Source organism: Juglans regia, chromosome 8 (genome assembly GCF_001411555.2).
Source record: "Juglans regia cultivar Chandler chromosome 8, Walnut 2.0, whole genome shotgun sequence".
Taxonomy (NCBI): domain Eukaryota; kingdom Viridiplantae; phylum Streptophyta; class Magnoliopsida; order Fagales; family Juglandaceae; genus Juglans; species Juglans regia.
Window position 1 is genome coordinate 297888 of NC_049908.1, and position 23599 is coordinate 321486.

Sequence of the window (23599 nt, forward strand, 5' to 3'; positions counted from 1 at the left end):
TCACTTCGAGGGGAGCGCCTCCTGAGAAAAATAGACCAAGGAAAAAGTAAGGTTTTTTCATATTAGATTTCAGATGCCATTACAGGTAGTTCCTTGTGACCATATACTACTACTTTGCTTTTACTAGGCCCTGGGCTGAGCCCATTACATCATAAAGTAAAAAAAGAAAACATAAAAATACCCAGGTCTGACTATTACGAGCCTAGTCCCATACAAGACCCACTTCACTTAATAAAAGACTCAACAGACTCTACTTAATAAAAGACTAAAGATCCAACAGATGACCCACAACCTTCTTAGACTAAAAACATAGAAAGTAAACTAAGACATAGACGGTTAAACACGTTGACTAAGTGAAGTCCCTCCACGCGTGAGAAACTTCTGGCCTTCCTCCCCAATTCCCATGTCCCTTTCATGCCACTGTGCAAATCCTAGATCGCATTTCTTCACAGCCCACGTCCAAGCTTGTTACAAATATTTTTTTTTAATATATTTAATTATTTCTGCTTATCAATACGCAATTAGTGTATTTATTTTTTGTGTTCTGTTACGTACATTCACTTTTATGTATTCCTTGCACACTCCATTAATGTGATTGACCAAAGTAATTATTTTATATTAAAAAAAGTGATACAGCCGATCATATCAATAAAGTGTATAAATAATATGTAAAAGTAATTGCACATACAAATTTTGTGCAAGCAAACTCTCAGCATATAGTTATCTCTTCATTGTTTTTTGTATTATCCGTGTAATTTCAAGCCTGGTTTTAATTATAGAAAATAATTTGAAGAGATCTCCGTTATTGCTATCGTTTAAGAAGGAAATTCACGCAAAATTATACGTGGGAAAAAGAAAATGAGAAAAAATAATTATTTTATTTTATTATTTAAATAAAATAAATAATAAAATTTAATTTATAAAATTTTAAAATTTATCTTTTAAATTAAATTATACCACCAATCATTTTATTATACGTGTTTTACGGCTTAAAATTTTTTCTAAAATATTCAACGAAGTATTTAAGGATCGACTCATAAATAGGAAAAAAAAAAAAAAACCGATGGCGCACATCATTGTTCACTGGACGAACCGGAGAGACGCTTCGAGCCATTCTTATATTCCAACTTCCCAATCAGAACCCAGCATCATTTCTTTTCGCGTGCTCTCATCTGATCCGACCAGTCATGGCAGAGGTAAGCTTCGATTCTCTCTTCTGCAACTAGGAGTTATTAAATCGATTGGGAGCCTCCTGTATGTCGAGTTCTACACGGATACGTACTTATAAAAAAAAAAAAGTTCTACACGGATACGTCTGTTTGTCTGTCCGTATGCCTGATTGTCGAGAAACCGCTAGAAAACTAAGTAAAAAAATTTGTTTTTTGCGATTTCAAAGTCTGAAACTTTTTCTGTTGATCCTGATTGAGATATTCATTTCATATAAATGGTTTTTTCGAATCCTTGCTTTGTTTGCTTATTCAGATTTCTTTTATATTTTTGTATTGATCCATTATTGTTACTGTTTCTTTAAAAATTATTCCTTTGACGAGGATTTTGTGCCTGTTAAGTTTATTAGGAACTGGGCCTAATTTGTTGGGAATTTAGACCTCCTAAATTCACCCCCTAGGATCCACCCTTTGGTGAAATATGAAGAAAAACAGAGAAATAATAACAACACAAGAATTTACGTGGAAACTCTCAAAATAGGAGAAAAAATCACCAGATCCAGAAAAGAAAATACACTATGTGAAAAATTATTACAATAACACAATTTTTCTCCTCACTCCAAATGACACCCACAAAGCTTCCCCACTAGTAAAACTTTAACTCTCACCTCTTTCCTTTTTACAAGAAAAATTAAAAGAGGAATTTTACTAGAGTCACAAGTTACTAAATAAGCTTATGATTTGGTGTACCTAACTAAGAGGCTAAGCCTCCCTTTTATAGGCCATGGGGCCTCCTTCTCTTTTTTTCTCCCACCGATGTGGGATTCATAAAGGAGCAAACCCATCAATGATTTCGGCAAAGATTTTCTTAATACAATTACTGTGTCATTTATGAGATAACAATCAATATGCATACTCAATGTTAATCACTGGGTGCATGCGGTTATATGTTTTTTACCTGTTAAAAATTGAACCCTTTCTCTTCCGATAAATTTATACAAATTTTATTGGAAGTGTAGAAGGATTCAACCAAAGTACACAGGAAGTATGCCAAAGGATACACCCAACAAGCAAAAATTTGAACTCTTCTGAGATTACTCATTTTGAAAAAAGGAGATTAGACCGAATTGGTGGAAATTTTAGTTAAAGTGATTTTGATATTTCAATTAAGTTGCCGGAGCTATTAGTGGTTGTCTATAACCATAGACTTCATAGAAAATAACTAAGATTGAAATGCCTAAGCTGTTCTCAGCATTTTTTTAGTCATAGACCCACGAAAAACAAATGGGTGTGCGTATTGTATTTTTGTTTTTGTTTTTTAATAAGTAAAAAGGGTAAGATGGGGCAACCTAAGGTGGCTTCTTTACCTGGGCATGACCATAGTAGCACCCTACCCATTGGGAATTGGACAAGAAGGGCTTAAACGGCAGGAAGCTGCAAGGGTCCTCTGAAGTTGGGTTTGAGCCATAACTTAAACCCCAGCTCCACTAGGGAATTTAATTAATTCTTGGACGGCTAATACCGATAGTCTAAGGTGAATCTATATTGGGATTCGAACTCAGGACTTGGTACATGCCACTTGGGAGTAACCCAAGGAGTATTGAACCACCCCCTTAGTGGCAGGGTGTGCTTGTATCTGAAATTCACTTATAATGCATTTCTCCTGCTAGAGCTTTTATTTCCAATTGCAAGGTGCATTTTGTTCATTCATTTTCTAGAAGACATCCAAATAGAAATGTGCGAGAACCACTAGAATGCCACATGGATCAAAGGTGCTAAAGTTTATAGTTTTTTCCACGGTCATATGCTGGTCTAAATTCTTCTTTGAATATACTTTTTGTGACTAGAATGATAAGCTTGGGCCTTGGGGACAAGTTAATCATTGCTGTCTTACTTATTTCATATTCTTTATTTATTGAATGCTTCTGCTATTTACTCTCAGATTGAGCTTAAAACAGCCCCTGCTGATTTTCGATTCCCTACAACAAATCAAACAAGACACTGTTTCACACGCTACATTGAGTTTCACAGGTACATTTCACTAACTCACAAATTGGGTTCAAAAGGAATTTATTATCCAAGTTCCTTTTTCTCCCTCGTTTTCTTTTTTGAAAGCCAACTTCATTACAGGTGCTTGGCAGCAAAAGGTGAAGAGTCTGTTGATTGTGCAAAGTTTGCCAAATATTATCGTTCTCTCTGTCCTGGTGAATGGGTGAGTACCCCTGGCTTATTGTATTGTTACAATTGACTGAAAATTTACTTAGTTGTGCACTTCTTCTAAACATACTCACGCTCTTTTGATTTGTTCTGATCTGGTTTAATAGCTTGGCTGGTTAAATAAAGGCACTGTATTCAGTTAGCAGTTAGTGTTATATTTATTATCAAACTGCAAGAGTCTAGGATTCTTGATTAGTATCATGAAACAACTTTAAACCAAACTAGTCTATGCGCTTTATTCTGCCTTTGAATAGGCAATGCAATGCCTCTTTGCCATGCCAATGGTTAGTTACTTTTCAGCCCTATGCTCCTCACCTTCAGCATGCCTCTCCTGATGATATGGATTGAATCTTTTGCACTCATGTCGGAATTCAAGCATTTCCAATCAATCTTAAGTAGCAATCTCATTGTCATATTACAGTCTCATGTTAACAAATTATTTATATGTTTGGTACTATCTGAAGATACAACATTGAACCACAAGAAGCTCAGCAAACTCTCGTCCGCTGGATAAAAATATTAAACTAAAAGCCCATACAAAATGAGCACCTAGGAAAAGGCCATATGCAGGTAATGAAGAACCATAAAACTGAATTACCTAAGATGGCTGTGCCTATAAGAAATTGCAGAGCCAACTATTTATAGTAATGGACCTCTGTACAAAGTTTCTTCCTGATTGTGCAAGAGGAGGTGATGGCTGCAAGGCACCTCATAAGTTCCTGGTTCAGTAATGTTGAAGTTTGAAGTTTATAATTTTTTGTGGAGTAGAGTTGTGAAGAGTATGTAAGCATATAGAAATCAATGATAATGGGATACTTTTTTCTATTGTATTTATTTCTTCTAAAGATATCACACCAAAAATAGAATAGCTAATTCAGCAGCTGGACAAAGCTTGTTTATCACAAAATTATCTTGTCCTTGGTTGTTCATCTCTATCCTGTGATTTCTATCTTCACAGCTCTTACCTCTATGTTTTCCTGAGATCTGGGTTTTTAGCCATTTACATGCGACAGAAATTTCAACAGTTTCTGCAGTTTTTCGTAACTACTTTTTCTTTTAACTGAATTGCTGCAGGTTGAGAGATGGAACGAGCAGAGGGAGAACGGGTCTTTCCCAGGCCCTCTTTGATGTCACATCAGCACCGTAGATGGTTCTTCTGCAACATAAATGGCTCTGATCGTTTTCTTTAAGCTGTCTACAGTCTCTTTCATCTGAATCTAGTGGAATAATAAGGCACGAAATTGAGTTTTATTTGAGTTTATTGAACAGTTAATCCCTTATTCATTGAGCGTGGACAAGTTGCTCCTCTTTTGTTGATCGGTAGTTGCTCCGGAACTTGGAACGGCTGTTGGCCGTCATTTTCCCATGTTCTGATGGATGAATTTGTTTGAAGCAGATATTGTTCAATCTTTACAAGATAAACCCTCTTCGGTTTGGTTTGTTCTATATATAACCCAAAACTGAGCCAAACCTGTGTTGTCTTAAACATTCATGTCTAATTTATTTTATAGTCCTAACTAAACTGACGAAGAACTGAAGGCAGACAAGAGTGCATTGACATATTCACAAAAGGAAGAAAGGGTCTTTCCGAAAAAGCGAAGGAGCTCTGTGAATCCAGCATGCAGCCGTGGAAAAATATTTCCACTATAATCTCAAAATTTCAAGAGATTATAGTGCATATGCAACACTCAAATGTATATGATAGCTACGGCTCTTTACCTATGTCAGTCACCTCTGCAATATCATCCCATTCTTCCGGATATCTTGAAAAAGAATTTCTCACATTCAAGTTATGAGAAGTTCTTATCAAGAGCTTTGTTAGTTATAAGCGGTTTAGCGTAAGGGTGTTCATCCGGGTACCCGGGTCTACCCGGACTAGGACCTGGGTTTCAAACCCGGGCCGGGTTGGTCTGGGTCAGACCCGGCCGGAACTCGGGTAAATCCGGATTTTTCAAAACCCGGATTCAGGGTTGAATTTGTTTTTATTTATTTATTTATTATTATTATTATTATTATTAATAATTGGACTTCAAATATTTTAAGAAAAATATTTGCTGCAGCCTAACATCCTCAACACACCGTGTTGAGTTGAAGAAAAAAAAAAAAAAAAAAATCTAAAGGGTGTGCTGCGGATGTAGGCTGATGCCCAGCATTACTCAATATTTTATCTCCATTTAGAATTTCATATCATATTCTCAATAGAAAACCAATATAAATCTCTTTTAGTCTTGCTTCTTAATACAACATAAGCCTATAAACAGTTAATTAATTTTTTAACTAAATACATGTAAAAATAAAAATAAAAAATATTCATCATGTAAAATGCATGTAACATACAAGATTCAATTAACTACATATTACATTGTTTGAATTAATTTGCTAAGAATATTACAAAATGCATACATTACTTTAATCAAACTCTAATACACAACAAATTATTTACAAAAAATAAGTTTTTTTTTTTCAGCAATTAGCTCTTCTTCCAACAATCACAGGATAGTGGTTTTGACAAGCTCTCTTGGCTGAATCAAAAACTAGTATTTGATGCTGTTGCACGCCATATGAGGAAGTAACATTTGTTACAACATGTACAAACTAGAAGTAATATAATAGGTGTTACATAAACCTGACAAAAATAAAACTCTAAAATTTTGGATTTGATATGATTAGATGTTTTTTGTGGTCTACAACTTGCCTCTCCAGAATCTTTAGTATACAAACTATGCATGCCATCAAACCCTAAAAGTAATGCCAGTATACATGATTTCTAGTTGAGGGATTTAACTCAATTAGAAATTTGGACCAACTTTCAAACAGCACAATCTTCATGAGTTTGCAAGTAGCTAGAACTATATATAGAAACTTTCGAGTTGATCAATACAGGGAGACCCTAGCCACGTTAAGGGCCATATTTCAAAATGATTAATTAATGGTATAATTGAAATTCGTTAAAATTATTATAAAGAACAATAACTTCTTTTTCTCAAACTACACCATTTATGCTCATTTGTTAGTATGGAATATCACACGTACAAGCAATGAACAAGCCAATAGTTTCTTATAAACCTCATCACAAAACTAAAAAAAAAAAATCGATATAACAATGATAAACTTGACTAATCATCCCAAGAAGCCTCAATTACTCTTGTAAAAACTTGATATGTATATTGTAATAAAGGGTCTAAGCTCTTGGCTGGGGCAATCAAGATCAATCAATATGGCATCAAATGATCACTTTGTATTCTCTCCTATGAATTTTGACTTATATTTAGCTATTTTTTTCATCGGATATATGCAAGTCATTTTGTACAATATTGACCATTCACTTTTGTCTGAACATTAAATTTGGGATCGAATTCAAGCTCTAATAAAACTCTCTCTTTGACTATATATACACAGTGTCCCGAGTCTCTTGATCTTTTGTTGTAATATGATCTATCTTAACATCTTATTACTTTTCAAAAGGGGGGGAAAAATAATTTGGAACCCAAAGGCCCCAATTTTTTTTCCAGACTCCACCTAGAAACACAACTAATTTTTAAAAATAAATTAAATAAAAAAATTATTAAATTAATAATATTTTATTATTATATAGAGAATGAATGGATAATCCAATGTGGGGGTTGAGTTTAAATAGAATAGGTAAATGTAAAAAAGTGTTATATTGGCTAAATTTTGAAGATGAATTTAGTCAAACCAATAAAAATGCTCTTAATATCAAACAACTTTTAAAAATATGAGATCGAGGTCCTCTCAAATTCAAGCAAAAACTTGATTGATGGATAATGCAATATTAACGCAATGGGATGATAAATTTAAAAAATCTGAAGGATAATACCACATTAAAACAGTGAGATGAGATTATAGTATTAAATCTCGTTCCAATTTGAAAAGAGATCAAATAACATTAAATGCTCGTAGGAGTTATAGAATTCATATTATATGAAATTATGAATTGTCTATTACTCTTTAAAATTATACCATCTAATTCAATTGAACTATCGAAGAAGATCTAAAATGATTAATAATGAATTATATTATAATCCAATTGCAATATTGCTCATTAATTATTGACCTTATTTTTAAAATAAGTGATGATTAAATAAAAATGGAAATCATTTTCGAAGAACTTAAAGTCTTTGTTAATGGCCAGAATGTTATATATAAATAAAATAAAATAAAAAATTCGAAGGGTATCTATCACATCTGTCATCTATCAAAGTCCAACTAGCTTGTTACTCGTTAAAGAACGGGGGTAAACCGGGGTGATAGGCAAGGTGCTGCTCCATAAGAATTCCCCCGCTATTTGATCGGCGTGACTCAAAAGCTCTAGCCAAAACCACCAATCATGTTCCGCGTCAGCAACAACCTGGTGGGGATCCTCAACCTGGTCACCTTCCTTCTCTCCATCCCTATCCTCGTCGCCGGTATATGGCTGAGCAAACAGGCCGACACTGAGTGCGAGCGCTGGCTGGAGAAGCCCGTCATCGTCCTGGCCGTCTTTCTCATGCTCGTCTCCCTCGCCGGCCTCATCGGCGCCTGCTGCAAGGTCTCCTGGCTCCTCTGGTTCTACCTCCTTGTTATGTTCCTCCTCATCCTCCTCCTCACCGTCTTCACCATTTTCGCCTTCGTCGTAACCAACAAGGGCGCCGGAGAGGCCCTCTCCGAGCGAGGATACAAGGAGTACAGGCTCGGCGACTACTCTAACTGGCTCCAGGACAGGGTCAACAACCCCAAAAACTGGAACAAGATTAAGAGTTGCTTGTCCGACAGCAAAGTCTGTTCCAGTTTCGCGGACAAGTACCTAAACGACAGCGCCCAGCAATTCTATGCCGAGCACCTCTCCTCGCTTCAGGTATCCGGCTTATTTTTCCCATTTAATTTGGGTTTTTGGTTATCTTTTGTTTTGTGGCTTGGATGTGTGTTTATTATAAGATTGGGATTTTCTTTTTTTTTTTTCTCGCTTGCATGTCGAATATGTTTGATAGAGATCTGATTACGTGGTTGATTTGATTTTGCGATTTGCGTTTGTTTTAGATCTCAATTTTTAAGCAATTTTGTACATTTCTTCTGGAGGTCTGAACTCTGAAGTTTTCTTTTCTTCGTATTTTTATTATTAAATACAAGGTCTGAATAATTAGTTTGAATTGTGTTCGTTTGAATTGTGTTCGAGATTTTCCCGACTTTTGATTTGTTCTGCATTCTATCATTTTTTGTCCAAAAAGATAAAGTTATTATTTTTTAAAAAAGATAAAGTTAATAAACCTGCTTAACTCTGTGAACAAGGGTAAGTGGATTTGTTTTTGGATACTTTGTCCATTTTTGGTCAGATTTCTGAATGCGTGTTGCCATGGGGGGTTTGATGTTGTTCTGTCAATCTGCCACTACCTGTTGTGATAAGTTTATTATTATTATTGAAAATCTCTGTGAGAGAGAGAGAGAGAGAGAGAGAGAGAGAGAGAGAGAGCGTTCTTTTTTAAAAGGTTGAAGCCTTTTGAGCGCAGTTTGTTTTTTTTGGATAAAAAAAGGGGCTATATTGCTTTCCTCGTATTTATCTTGTTTCAATTACTTTTATGTTGACCAAGTATTGCTACTTTGTATGAGTTCCTGAATAAAGATGTGCTTGGATTCCTTTCTAAACGAGCACGCACTATTGGAGCTTAATTTGTTTTAATCAAATTCGGTGTTCAATCTTTGAATTTTGTTGATAATGTTACTCTAGGCAGACGATTTACATCTTCATTCTTGATTATATGTGTTCGCCACTCCGTTCATATATTTCTGTCCTTTTGGAGGCAATCCCATCCTAGGTTGGGATAGTGATTAAGAGCTATTTGCATTAAATTTTCTGGTGCTGCTTGAAATCTTCACCTTTTCTAAAAATAATTGTACTCCGTAGAACCCTGGGACTAATTTTATAAATTTCTGACTTTGTTTGTTTTTTGTTGATAAATTGGTTTCTTGGAAGGAAGAAGCTAACATCAGTCTTTCCTCCTTCTCCAAGCAGATCGTATAAGCGAAAGATGGATCATTTCGCTTCTATTTCTCCTTATGGGATTATCTTAACATTGTCCAGATCTGTGGTATCTGTTGTCTATTTCACTTCTGATCAAATCAGGTCATTGAATGCATTTAGGTCCTTTGTTTCCTCAAGAAAACCCAAGATGTTTTTATGATTATCTAGGACTTCGGTGGTTTCAGTTTTCAGGCTCACTACTTGGGGCCTTTGTTGCTGTTACCTTATATTTTGCTTGACTTGGAGGGTATTCTTCAAATTTAATGAAATTAACCTTGTTGTCATAGGACAACGCATTTTTGAAAGGAAATTGTAAGAAACTAGTTGTAGGTTCCATGAGGCAGAAATTGAAATTAGCTTAGAATGTTACAATGAAAACCTTTTTTTTTTTGTCTGTTCTGAAATCACTTTGCTTGGTACTAGTGCAACCATGTGTTACATCACATATATAATGAATTCTGGTTGGGGACCCTTGGATATTTTGGGAAGCGTGGTCAAGCTTTAAATGGTTCTATCATGATTTTATAACATTCATGGGACATTTGGATATCAAAAGATATCCAATTGTCATTTTGGTGGTTGTGGTGTTTAAAGGAGAAGTGTTACATCCACAAAAGAATTTCACAAATTAACGTGACTTAATGTGATACGTCAAATCTACTTTACGCACATAATAATATGTCATATCACATCAAGCCACATTAGTTAGTAAGTTTACTTTTGTGTCTATTTGTGGATGAAGCATCTCTCATGTTTAAATATCGGGAACCAAAACAAATGCAATTCTTGTAGGACACACAAGGCCCTCAAAGTAGGTGCTTCTTCTTGTTTATTATTTGGCTTAACCTCCAATTTTAACAGATAAAAATGAGTCCTGTGTGAAAAAGTGTCATGTGTGTAATTTAGACTGTAGTTTGAATAATTTCCCGACCTTCTATAATGTACCATTTTCACAAATTGAACATGCCTTCTCATGTGTTCACTGATTTGCAGTCTGGTTGCTGTAAGCCATCAAATGACTGTAATTTCACCTATGTGAAACCAACGGAATGGAGCAAGACCGTGGGTGTTACCTATTCTAACCCCGACTGCAATGCATGGGACAATGATCCAAAGGTTTTATGCTTCAATTGTGAGTCATGCAAGGCTGGATTGCTGGACAACATTAAAAGTAACTGGAAGAAGGTGGCTATTGTCAACATCATATTCCTTGTCTTCCTCATTGTTGTGTACTCTGTTGGATGCTGTGCGTTCAGAAACAATAGGAAGGACAATGCTTACTGGAATCGATACTAGGCTGGATTTGGATCGTCATATTCTAGCATGTAGAGTGGTTAGACTGCCACCTTTCATCTTATGGATTACGTCTCACTGTCGGCACCTATATTTGTTTCTTTGTAAAGTGCTTTTGAAGACAATAATTTGTGTGTACTTAGTTTGTTGGCTATTGGTTATGACTTTTAGTTTGTTATGACTCGTGATGTCTTCTCTGTATGAATTGAATGGTAGATTGGTTTTTTGGAAGAAAAAAACTGGGTGTAGTAGTTGCTTTAGGCTTTCCCTTCTAAAGTGCATCCGGCACAAATTCTTTGTTGTTCCTTCAGAGAAGGCCTCTGGTAGTTTCATTAATCTTTGCCTAAACAATTATGGTGGCTGCTAGGAATCATGGTCCAAAAACTCCAAAGAGTTGTTCTGGCCTCTCCAGATCTGAACAGTATAGGATTTATTCTGTTGCAGCAGAAAGGAAAATATTATTGTTCAACAGTGTGCAGCACCTCATTTTCTGTAGTTAAGTTACAATCCAGATTCTTTATATTAGTTGAGATAAAGATGTTCGTAAATTTCTGTTGGTTAGTGGTCCTGATCGAATGACGTTTTCTGTGGAAATTAAAGTTTATGAAATTTGGATATTGATATTTCATCTGGCGTGTGAAGACTTTTATAAGTTAAGCCGCTGATTGCTTTGGTCCCACATTCTTTGTTACACCGCAACACGTTACTTGTGTGATGGAGAACTCAGCATTATCCCTCTTTTGAAATTTTCTGCATGCAAGTGTCATGGCTCCGATAGAGACCGGTAGATTGGGGTTTTGACTGTTTTTCGGTTTAATTAATAATTTTTCTTTTTTTCTTTTTGGTTGATTAGCAAATTTTCTTGTCGCCTATGATTGAGGTTTGATCACATAAATTTATTTATGTGTTCGATCTAGTGGTTGGTTGATTAACTGCATAACATCTTTATTACTGTTAAGATTCAAATACCTGTGGAGCGAACAGTGAATAAAATTAATATTCATGAGGTTCTTCCATCTAGCAAGCATTAAAACGAATACATCTTGCCATGAACAGTAATAGCTAGCCATATATCAGCTAATTATTAATTGATCATGAATGCAGAAAAAGAGTTTACCCTAGATTTTGTCCATCAGCAAGTGCCAAAACACGCAATCTAGTAATTGTTCTTCAATTCCTTGATCCATGCGATGGATGGAGTACTAAACTACCATTAATTAGTGAAGGTCGTCATATGATTTCTTCTGGTCGATCTTCGTCTTTAGTTGATTTATGAGACAAGATGAGTGGTTCCTCCAAATCATCATCATCATCTTCTATCAACAAGTTCACATTCCCGGCTTCATCATTTCGGAGATTTGCTGCCTCTTCATTGGTTTCCACAAGGTCTTTGGCTTTGCCCCACAGCACAATATATAAACCAATAATCACACAAATGGCACCAAACAAGCTGGAAAGGGCATGACGTTTGATCTTAGTACGTACACCTCATCATCAACAAGTAATTAATTTACCTAAGACAGCATTAATGATCATCATAAGATCGAAGATAATACGTGTTACCTTCCGGTGTAGATCTCCTCGTGAAGAAATATAGCAGCTAAAATGGTCACAATAACTGTGCATAGAGGATTGAACATTGCACAAAAGAGTGGGCCCCTTCGTGATATGCACCATGCTTGAACGAAGAATGAAAGCCCAGATCCTATGACTCCCTAGTTTTATACATATGATATTCCAATAATTTCAACAGTTAAAACCAGTCAGTTAATGTTGATCATTATTATTAGAGAAGGAATCGAAATAAACGGGCCCGATTGAAATTTAATTACATACTGTATATATACAAGAAGCAATTTCAAGACTTGAATGTATATTCCATGCTTTTGGCTCTGGCTCTGTAAAATATGCAATGACTGCTGATTGTAATGTGGCCAAGAAACACATCCAAGCCGACAAAGATAGGAGGTCAGGACAGCTTGCTGAAGCTGGAACCTGATAAAAATTTATATATATATAAATATATCGAATATAACTTAATTTAGTACGTACGTGATCTAATTACGGGTAGCTAGCTATTTCCTTGAAGAGAACTTTAAAGCTGATCAATACCTGCAAAATCAGCCATAATGACCAGCAACAACAGCTTCCAAAGAGAAGTAGACAACCCAGCAACCAATTCCCATCTCCCGAACCTAACACATGAGAATTTGCCGGTAGCAGCAATTCAGCATTGAGTAGCTTTGGGCCCCTAACTAATGCCATGGACACTGCTCCACTCACACACAAGATTGTCCCTACTATCTTGGCAATACTTCTCAAGCTTCCAAAATCCACCCTCTCCAATCTAATCAAACAACAAGAATATACAAAAGATCATGTACAAAATCCAGAAACAAATGATACGTCCAAGCTAGCTGCTAATTTCTAGCTACCATATATATATATATATGCTACCATTATGATTGCAGAGAGATTATGTTTTAGATATAAAATGCATGACTCCCATCTCTCAAGTGATTTGTTTTTGTAAGTCCATCGACGATCTCAAGTAATGATATATTATTGATCATGATCATATTATATAATATTGTACGAGATGTAGAACCAGTTTTTCAAATTATTTGTCACTAGTCCAGCTTGAACTTTCCATGGCCCTATATATCATCATGAATAGATCATGTTTTATACTTTGGACTCTAAATACTTATCAAAATTCATGACAACGGAGTCATTAATTAATACACTTGCCCAAAAATAGTTGCCATTACAAAGGTGACTGCGGGGAGAAGATTGCCCATCGCACTTGCCATCGACGATGATGCTAAGTATAGGCCTTCAAAATAAACGTTCTGATTAATTGTTACCCTGTACACACGAACGTAGTAGCTAGATTCAAAGAGTAGGAAGAAATTTATTGAAAAAAAAAAAAAAACTTGATACGCTTCATTCGTACGTAAGAAAACGAAGTCCGATTAAAAAAAAAAAAAATCTATCTTACCCAATAAGAGAGACCAAAAATATCAAAGAGAAGCTCCTCAAACCCAAAGAAGATCCACCACCGGATTCTCTCCTGCCAAGTTACACATTAATTAAAAAAGCAATTAGGTTGTAAATATTTGGGTGAGAGTCACGAGAGAGATCGAAGAGGGGAATATATATATATATATTTATATAAATAGATAGATATTATAAGCAAATATTAATTAGCATATATATATATATATGCACCTTGAGAAATAGGCTATGGGTGCTATAACCAAAGTTGCAATGGCTTGTCTGTAAACTACAAATACCCTGGGATTCATTCCTTGTAGGAGGGATGCTCTACTTGTAAGAGTAAGAACTGCGTATGAAAATTGCAACCCAGACATAGCCATTACAGGCTTGTAATCATCCCAACCGCCCATACCTAAGCCCTGCAGCTTTCAAAAGTTTGGAAGACGTAATACGCGGTTGGATCGGATCATAGTCATAGTACTGCGCGCTGCGACTCATGACTACGTACATTTATATTGTGATCAATTCATTTGCACGTGAAATTAAGAACGAGTACTACTGCGCGCGTGTGTGAAAATGTCTGCATACACAAATATTGAAAGATCTGAGTTGTTCCCGCCCGCCCGATACTTTAAATTCCCCTTATTAAATAATTAACAGTGCTTGCTTGAATGCATGCATATATGCTAATTGTGACAATTAGTTTTTATTTTTACTTATGAAGAAAAATAAACTCCCGTGCTCTGTCATTATTAATTCCAGCCAGCTAGCTAGCCACCCTTGTTTTTACTCTTTAATAGTCTCCTTCTCTCATGCATTAATTATTTGTTTGATTTGGGAAATAATAACTTTGCTGGCACCTCCCTGCCAAACAATTCAAATACACTACAAGGGGCTCCCTAACCTTTTCAAGCCTCGACCCGCAATATTAGAATTTCCTTTATAATCTGTTCTCACAACTGTCACAAAACAACGCGTGTTTAAACTTTATATTTGCCGTCTCTGCGACACAATAGAGCTTGATTATTTAATTTATTTTATCATTTGGAAGATCCTGGATTGGATTGGATTGGATGCATATATGCCTTCATCTCTCATAAACTTCTCGGCAATGTTTGCAAAAAAAAAAAAAATGTCCATTAGCCACAAACTGTAAGTTGATGGATTTTCTCGGCCCAACCTACTACAAACTGTAAGTCAATGATGGGCTTTTATTGGCCCAGCATGAGAGTACACTTGTACAATACTTACAACGCTTGCCTACTTTTGCCCCTGATTTGGCGTTAATTCTATGCCTTCTCCCCGTACGCTTTTAGATCTTTCACGCCCTCTCTCTCTCTCTCTCTCTCTCTCGGCACGTACGCTTCTGTTTTCTTTCTAAAATCCATTCCATGGACTCTCTTCAACCAAACCCTAGCCCCCCAATGGCTTCTCTAGACGAGTCTCAACAACAACCCCTTTCTATCCCCCCTCCTCCTAAAACCCTAGATCAGGATCCCACTCACTATTTTCCCCAAAATACTCCCGAGAACAATGTCTCTTTTCCCACCTCTGACGACCACAAGCCCGATTTCCCAAAACCCTTCCTCTCCGATAATGGCTTCACCAATACCCACAGCGGCACCACCGACAAGGACCACTCCGGCGGTGAGGAGGAAACCACCAGTCGCCGCCGTCGCCGACGCAGCCGATGGGATCCACAACCGGATTCCAACGACAATAACCACCAAAACGGCGAAGATTCCGGCAGTGGAACGCGGAAGAGGAAATCTAGGTGGGCCGACGACGACCCCAAGCCGTCCATGCCGATTCAGCTTCCCGATTTCATGAAAGAACTCACCGGAGGTATTGAATTCGATCCTGAAATTCAAGCTTTGAATAGTAGGCTTTTAGAGATTAGTCGGATGCTATCGTCCGGTTTGCCTCTAGACGATAGACCAGAAGGGGCTCGGTCCCCTTCGCCCGAACCAATATATGATAACATGGGCATTAGAATTAACACTAGGGAGTATCGTGCCAGAGAGAGATTGAACAAAGAGAGGACTGATATTATCTCTCAGATTATAAAACGGAACCCGGCTTTCAAGCCACCGGCAGATTATCGGCCCCCAAAGCTTCAAAAGAAGCTTTACATACCGATGAAAGAGTACCCGGGATATAATTTTATTGGCCTTATTATTGGGCCAAGAGGGAATACGCAGAAGAGGATGGAGAGAGAGACGGGTGCCAAGATTGTAATTCGGGGAAAAGGATCGGTGAAGGAGGGTAGGTTGCAACAGAAAAGGGATTTGAAGATGCCGGATCCTTCTGAGAACGAGGACTTGCATGTGCTGGTAGAGGCAGAGACGCAGGATGCACTTGATGCTGCGGCAGGGATGGTGGAGAAGCTGTTGCAGCCGGTCGATGAGGTGTTGAATGAGCATAAAAGGCAGCAGCTAAGGGAGCTGGCTGCCTTGAATGGGACCATAAGGGATGAAGAGTTTTGTAGGTTGTGTGGTGAGCCAGGTCATCGCCAGTATGCATGCCCCTCGCGTACTTCAACTTTTAAGAGCGATGTGTTGTGTAAAATATGTGGTGATGGTGGGCACCCTACTATTGATTGTCCAGTGAAAGGGACCACTGGGAAGAAGATGGATGATGAGTATCAAAACTTTTTGGCAGAGTTAGGAGGGACGGTTCCTGAGTCAGCGACTAAGCAAAACAGTATGTTGGCACTTGGTGCGGGACCCGGAAATTCGGGAAGCAATCCTCCTTGGGCTAGTAATGCTGGCAATGCTGCTAGTGCATCACAAGCAGGGTTAGGTTCAATTGGAGTCAAACCTACCAAGGAAATTGATGATACAAACTTGTATATTGGTTATCTGCCACCTACGCTTGAGGATGATGGTCTGATCAGTTTGTTTTCACCTTTTGGAGATATCGTGATGGCTAAGGTTATCAAGGATCGGGTTACGGGATTGAGCAAAGGGTATGGTTTTGTGAAGTATGCAGATGTTCAAATGGCCAATAATGCAACTGCGAGCATGAATGGTTATCGTCTAGAGGGGCGAACTATTGCTGTGAGAGTGGCTGGTCGGCCGCCTCAGCCTGTCGTGCCTCCTGGCCCACCAGCCTCAGCAATGTCCTCATATCCAGTTTCAAGTCAGCCCCATGGTGCCTATCCATCTCAGCAATTTACAGCAGGTGGTCCTTTTGGGAATGCACCACCTGGAAGTTTTGGAATGACTCCAGTTCCATGGGGATCTCCTGTTCCTCCTCCCTATGCTCCTTATGCACCTTCCCCTCCTGGTTCAACCATGTATCCTCCTCCTGTCCAGGGTCAACCTATGCCACCTTATGGTGTACAGTATCCTCCACCACCTGTGCAACCAGTTCCTCCTGGTGCACCATCTCAGCCTGCAACTTCAAGTGAAGCACAACAGAGTTATCCTCCAGGAGTGCAATCTGAGAACAGTACTACACAATCTATGCCAACCAATATATATGGGAACCCTTTAGCTGCAATGCCACAACCTTCATATTCCACATCTTCATATGGCTATTCAAATTATTACAGTGCTGTCCCCCCGCCGCCTCCACCTCCTCCTCCTGCATCTGTTCCTAGCTCAACTGGTGACCAATCACAGAGCATTGGGAACATGCCTTGGGCCACAAATCCACCTGTGCCTCCTCCTGTTTCTTCGGCAGAGAAGACAACATATGGTGCAGATGCAGAGTATGAGAAGTTCATGGCAGAGATGAAATAAGTTAGCCCCTTTTCTGCAAAAAGTCAAAGAGGTATGCATGCCAGATCCATTTGCTTTAAAATGGTCTTACTAAATGAAATTTTGATTGATTCTTGATCTCGGTTGAAATTGATAGCTCTGCCATCTTATGAAACTTGAGCCTGATCTGTTACTAACCATTTAGTCTTGTAGGTTCGTTGTTTCAGTTTAGTGGTGTTGAGTTTCTGCTGCTTATTTAATTAATTTTGATTCACTAGTGGTCTGTGCAGCAATCCAGTGATTCCTTTAATTACATTGGAGCTTAGTAGGAAGGGCAAATAACTATATATTGTGGCAAGTGAATACGTTTTTTTCTATTCCTGTGAGAGCTTATCAAACATTGATGCAAAGAATGGGAATCTTAATATTTAATCATGTAATTGAAAATTTTAGAGTTACTATTTGTCGTTGCGTGTGTGCATCTTAATGTGTAATTGTTTCTTCTGTGGACCTTCGCTTCTTTTTCTTCTTCTTTTTTTTTCTTTGTAAAGAAACCTGCACAATCATAATATGATTGTGAAGCATTTGTAAAAGGGTTCAAGAGTTTGAAACTCCATGAAAAATAATTTATAAACTGGGTATTAGTTGACTATGATACATAAAAATGAAAATGTCAGACCAGAACTTTTTCTAGGTTTTTGTGTTTATAAAGTCCACCCCCCACCCCCCCCAAAAAAAAAAAATTGAAGGATGGCGTGTTTCTTTTTCCCCCTTGATGAATGATGGTGAGGCTAAAAACAAGATTATTTTGGTTTCATCTTTAGTTCCTGCATGGTTATTCATGTGAGTTAATACAGATTTGGTAAAAAAATAAAGAGTAAAAGCAAGACTGGCACGACAAAAGAATCTGAGAAAAAGAGAGTTGGTTTTTAGTACTACAGTTGATAATGCTTTTTTCCCTTTATCTAGATCACTTGTAACTTTATCATACAGTGATGGATGTAATTATCTGTCTCAAACTACACTTACAATTTCCTTTATATATGCTAATATATTTTATGCATATAACTAGAATTAAGTGCATGTGTCTTATTGCTGCATAATTTTTGTTGATATATTGTTTTTACAATTCTTAACTCTTTCATTGTTATGATCTAAAATTTTGACAGGCTGATGTTTCATGGAGATCTTGTGAACCTGATTTCTTACCTCTTGCCATGATTTTGTTGGAAGTTGGGACTCACATCTTTAACCTTGCTGTACTGTTATGACATTTGCAGAAACTTGGACGAAGTTCAGATCGTGGAGTATTGTATTGGAGAAGCCACTTTAAAGCATATTGTTATGATTATTATTATTGTTAATCTGCGTGCTCTTGTAGGACTCTTTCTGTGGTGGTTTCTTATTACTTTCTAGAGAATGTCTGTTTTTCCATTTTTCTTTATTTCTATCAGCTATTTGAACTTTTTGCAGTATTATGTCACTGATGTTTTTTTGTTAACATTTTCATTTGACTTTTTTGGGTTCCTAAGTTTTTGTGGCTTGCTAATTCTAACTTGTTTTAAGTTTTGATTACAATAACCATTTTTATTTTGAGGGTTTGAAGTTATTCTAATGCCATGGTGTTGAAGCTGTCTATTTGATGCCATATCCTTTCTGTGCAGAAGGTAATGATGCCTTACTATTTTAAGGCATTGGGGTAGGTGGAAGAAATATCTTGTTTATGATTTTCTTCCTTAATACATTGTGCTTCTATGTGTACACGGTTTATTTTGATCCCTTCTTTCAGTTCTTATGTGGCAGGTACAAGAATTCAGACATAAATCCATGTCACGGCTTTTTATAGCTTTACTTAATGTTAATTGAAGGAAATAGCCCATGCAAAGATGAATGTTGGTCAAGCCTGTGAATAGTATGGCTGAGGCTGTGTTTTCGGTGAGCTGAGTTTGCTTTTTAATGTTAATAAGATTATGAGCTAAGGAAATGGATTTGTAGAATCCACCACCCCCCAATTTAGCTTTTAAGCTCTACACTGGGGGTTGGCTTCGATTATTGGTCTAAAGGAGTGACATGATCAAGTAGGGGAAATTCTGCCAAGCAGAATAGAAAGAAGGATTAAAAGAAATTAGAGTGTTACTCTTTTGAGCTCATTATTTGTCGATCTATGGAAGAGGAAATGGGATCATGTCCTTTTACTTATCAAAAAGAAAAAAGAAAAAGAATATGGGATCATGCCTTATGTGTATCTATATTGAGATTAAGAGTCAACTGCTGTAGTCATGGAGGCGTTTGAGTGTGTATTGCACGAACAATAACAATAATAGGTTATTTAGGTGTTATACACTAGATGGATTTAGTTTGGGTAATAGCAGGGTAATCTTCTTTCCAGGATATACATACAGTTGCATGACTCATGGGATATGTTGTTGAAAAGTATTGATTTTGCTTTTTATAGATGCCACAATAATAACTAAGAGAAATGATATTTGCAGTCAGAGTGCTCAAGCGTTGCACACTCTTTTTGGAAAAAAGTTGAGTAATTATGAGATCCACATGAAAAAATTAATTTTTTTTTATGGTAGACCCCACTCTTTTTAAAAGGAGTGTGCAGCTCTTGCACAACCCATGACTGTATTTAGCATTACTCGCTAGCTAAGTAATTCATGACTTGAGAGTTGTTAGCCTATATATAACTGGGTCCCTCATATCCACTACATGAATACTTGATGAAGTCTGATTTTAATGGAGATATTGTTGCATGACTTCTATCTTACAATGTTTTCAGGTTAGATCTTAGAGGATTTTATACGTACATGTGTTTGTTTTACATATTATCAATGCATATCTGTTTGTGTGAACTATTGGGTCAATTCATGAGGGGCTTTCGTGATACCAACCTTTTGGAAGTGGTTGCATCATGTTTAATAGCCTAGAATCCTTGCGTTGAAAACTTCAGGTCTCAATGTTGCAACATGTATGAAATATAAATGTACGCATATTCATAATGCTGGTTAATTACTTCAGCCTATTTTTATAGCAAGAACAGTTTGTAGTGTAGTAGTCTGTATATAGTCAGCCTTATTAATACATCATTAGTTAGCTTTCTTTGCACTTTTTTTTTTTTTTTTGATAAGTAGTTAGCTTTCTTTGCACTTATTAGCTCTGTTCCTTGAAAATGAGCCTCACATATTCAGATGATTCTGATATCAAATTCGAATTTCTGACAACAGATCTTATTGATAAATCCTTTCCAGAAGTTCTATTATAAAGGATTATCTTTTCTTGGCCCTGTTGACTTTAAAATTTTAGGTGGTTACCTTCGTTTGGTTAATAATATATTATAATCTTGTAGGATTTGGCTGTCTTTTATAATTGTAGACATGCATGCTTTTGAATAATTTGTGTAATAAGATAAAGAAGCATGGAATATATATTTTTTTTTAATAAGTAAATAGATAGCTTTATTGAATAGAATGAAACTAGACAATGCCCAAGTACACAGGAAGTATATAGAGTGAGACACCTAGTGAGCTGAAAAGAAGATAGAAACTCATGGATACTCTCACCCTGCAGTACAATAGCAGAAAGCCACTGTAAAAGAGAATGCAAAAAAATTCCAGATTTCTCCCACTGCACACTCCTTGTTGTTAAAGCACCTATCATTCCTTTCTGACCATAAACATCACATTAAGCACAAAGGTATCATACGCCACCTGCTGCCAATTGTGCACTGTTATGCCTCCTGTTCCAGCACACTAGTAGTTCCAGCACACTCTTAGGCATTACCCAACTCAGTCTGGCTCTATCAAGGATACCAGCCCATAATTCTCCCGCCACCTCACAATGTAAAAGCAAATGATCTATCGATTCTCCATTCCTTTTGCACATGTAGCACATGGAATATTAACGCATCTTCTAGAACTTAACTGTATGTATTGCATGTTACATCTGAAATGCACCCTTTTTTTTTACTCCAATCATCTCCAGGTGCCCCAACCTATGTCTTATATAAACCTGGGAAAATCTGTGGGTTTGGTCATATGTCTGACCTTGAACTTGGATGTCCACTTCATGCGGTGCTGTGACCTTTTGCTAACTGTTGTATCTCATGATTAGTGTACGAGTGGGTGAGCCAAAAATGTGTGTTTTAGTTGTATCAACAGCAAAGACTTAATTAATATCTGAGAATGTATTTAGGTGTTCTTTTGTATACTTCTTGTGTACATGGGCTATGTATATTTCATTCATACCAATAAATTTACTCATAAAAAGAAAAAAAGACTTCATATCTGAGAAACTCTAGATGATGTTTGTGTGCTACCTTGAAAGGTTTGTTTTTGCTGAATGTCAAAAAGAGTGTTCCATTTTTGAGTCCATAAATAGTTTGCTTAATAGGTGTGGTGGTCCAGTGCTTTCTGATTTCTTATGTGAGAAATTATACAAGACTTTCTTGTATAGCCTAACTTTTCAGAATATAGATCTATAGGTGCTTTCATTGAGCTAGGTTCTAATTAGATACTTGGCATTTTCAAATTGTCTTTATGAAGATAATTGCAGCGGCAAATGGAACTTTGGTGCTACTTGTGTATGCACTGATCCAATCATGCAGATCTGAAGAATCTCTTTGCCTGCACGACCTGTTGATTGGGTCATATAATGGGAGTAGGAATATGTGGGTTGTGGTATTTTCATGTGGCCCTTCTTTTTAGAAGTTCTCTAACATTTCACAGCCGCTTACGAGTCAGACATGCACATGGTTATTCTTTGTAGGTCACTCCTATGGCATATAACTTTCGCATAGACTCATGTCTTGGGATTGTAAAAAGGTCTGCAGTTTTTTCAGGTTTTTGCAAGTATTATAACTGTGCTTACCAAATTGTGATTAAATTGGTCAGGATTTACTTTTATGAGATGATATACACAGTTTTGAGAGGTTTTTTTTATGCGTTGCAAGCTCTGCAGACCCTTGCCAGCGAAGATATTGCTTCAGCTATCGAGCCGTTGTGCCTTTAATTTGTCTTGGGGTTGGGGCTTTTTGTCTACTTCTATTGTCAACGGAGATAGAGAGAAATTTGATTAGTGGAAGGAAAAAAGTGTTTTGGGGGTGGTGGGTTGGGTTTAGTGTGTGCCAACCAGTGGTCCAAATTGTGAATTTACTAATTTATGCATTAATTGTAAAATTTCAATGATATATGCTGCTACTAGCCCTTTATCTGGCATAATTGTTTAGATTATGCTGATGCTACAGATGCTAGAACAAGGTTGTTGATGTAACGACTGTAACGAGAACCAAACACCGTTGTATTGCAACATCCATTTTGTTTTAACCAGTTCATTAAAAATTGACACAGCCTCACTCAAGTATTGCTTGTTGAATCCCATTTTATTGGTAGGAGATTTGTTTGATACAGTATTTTTGGACATTATGGATGTTTTGTCACATAATATAGTGCCAACTCTGATTGCTTGGATGTCTGAGGTGGTCCGTTTGTTTGTTTGTTTGTATGTTTTGCTACTTAAACATATAGGCATACACTGTTACACAATTGAATGATACGTGTAAATTCACGATTTATATATTTTCTATTGAATGATACATATGCCATGTATTACGGTTTATTTGTCTTGTGAACAATTTTGATAAATAGATTATTTTATCTTATTAATTTGTTTATTTAAAATTTTAAAAAACTAATTTCTGGTTTGAGAAATGTGAAATACTCTAGTAATAAATGGATTATATAAAAATAATTTTACAAATCGATGTGATTTGATGTAGCTTGTATTATTAAGTTATTTTTATTATAAAGAATATCTAACAGATTAGATGAAATGTGAGATTATTGTGTAATTCTTTATGTTATATGTTTAGTTACTCTTCGTAAATATGTTTAGTTACATTATGTTATATATCCATTATTGTGTACATAAGAACTTAAAACAAGATGTATTATACCCTTTGGATTTTTAAAATTATGGGAGTTATGTCAAGTTTATGCGAAAAATAATAATTAATAATAAAATTTAATTATTATTTATATTTGTTTATTTATATATATAGTTGAACAAGCTCTTGACAAAATTTGTCTGGTAGTTGATTTTGTTACCACTTGTTTAAGAACCTCTCTATAGACTTTAGTGGCGTCACTTTATAACTGTTACGGTGGGGTGAGCTGCTGTTGTTACCAAAACTAGTAGGTTAA

General features: G+C 36.7%; 3 protein-coding genes across 3 annotated transcripts; 2 read left to right on the forward strand and 1 right to left on the reverse strand.

Annotated features, from left to right (window-relative positions):
- Positions 1 to 1057: 1057 nt before the first annotated feature.
- LOC109007226 (cytochrome c oxidase subunit 6b-2) lies at positions 1058 to 4869 on the forward strand. The gene is made up of 4 exons (XM_035692735.1): positions 1058 to 1196; positions 3109 to 3197; positions 3297 to 3378; positions 4458 to 4869. Exons 1-4 carry the CDS (start codon positions 1188 to 1190, stop codon positions 4509 to 4511), a joined length of 234 nt encoding a protein of 77 aa, XP_035548628.1. The 5' UTR covers positions 1058 to 1187; the 3' UTR covers positions 4512 to 4869.
- A 2721-nt stretch (positions 4870 to 7590) lies between these two features.
- On the reverse strand, positions 7591 to 14102 carry LOC109000950 (WAT1-related protein At4g30420). Its single transcript, XM_018978022.2, has 8 exons — positions 13924 to 14102; positions 13694 to 13765; positions 13444 to 13560; positions 12805 to 13039; positions 12529 to 12687; positions 12256 to 12407; positions 12076 to 12142; positions 7591 to 7800 (listed from the first exon to the last, which is right to left on the reverse strand). The coding sequence occupies exons 1-8, from the start codon at positions 14100 to 14102 to the stop codon at positions 7600 to 7602; spliced, it is 1182 nt and encodes a 393-aa protein (XP_018833567.2). The 3' UTR covers positions 7591 to 7599.
- An 854-nt stretch (positions 14103 to 14956) lies between these two features.
- LOC109000969 (splicing factor-like protein 1) lies at positions 14957 to 18905 on the forward strand. The gene is made up of 2 exons (XM_018978057.2): positions 14957 to 17469; positions 18566 to 18905. Exon 1 carries the CDS (start codon positions 15084 to 15086, stop codon positions 17436 to 17438), a length of 2355 nt encoding a protein of 784 aa, XP_018833602.1. The 5' UTR covers positions 14957 to 15083; the 3' UTR covers positions 17439 to 17469; positions 18566 to 18905.
- Positions 18906 to 23599: the final 4694 nt, after the last annotated feature.

Excerpts from the sequence above, each read along its gene's own strand:
- LOC109000969 (XM_018978057.2), top strand. The coding sequence starts at position 15,084 with ATGGACTCTCTTCAACCAAACCCTAGCCCCCCAATGGCTTCTCTAGAC.
- LOC109007226 (XM_035692735.1), top strand. Across the intron at positions 3,198-3,296 it reads CGCTACATTGAGTTTCACAG|GTGCTTGGCAGCAAAAGGTG; the intron begins GTACATTTCACT and ends ACTTCATTACAG. Across the intron at positions 3,379-4,457 it reads CTCTCTGTCCTGGTGAATGG|GTTGAGAGATGGAACGAGCA; the intron begins GTGAGTACCCCT and ends GAATTGCTGCAG.
- LOC109000950 (XM_018978022.2), bottom strand. The coding sequence starts at position 14,102 with ATGGGCGGTTGGGATGATTACAAGCCTGTAATGGCTATGTCTGGGTTG. Across the intron at positions 13,766-13,923 it reads CCCATAGCCTATTTCTCAAG|GAGAGAATCCGGTGGTGGAT; the intron begins GTGCATATATAT and ends GTAACTTGGCAG. Across the intron at positions 7,801-12,075 it reads GGGGCAAAGCCAAAGACCTT|GATAGGGATGGAGAGAAGGA; the intron begins GTGGAAACCAAT and ends ACCGGCGACGAG.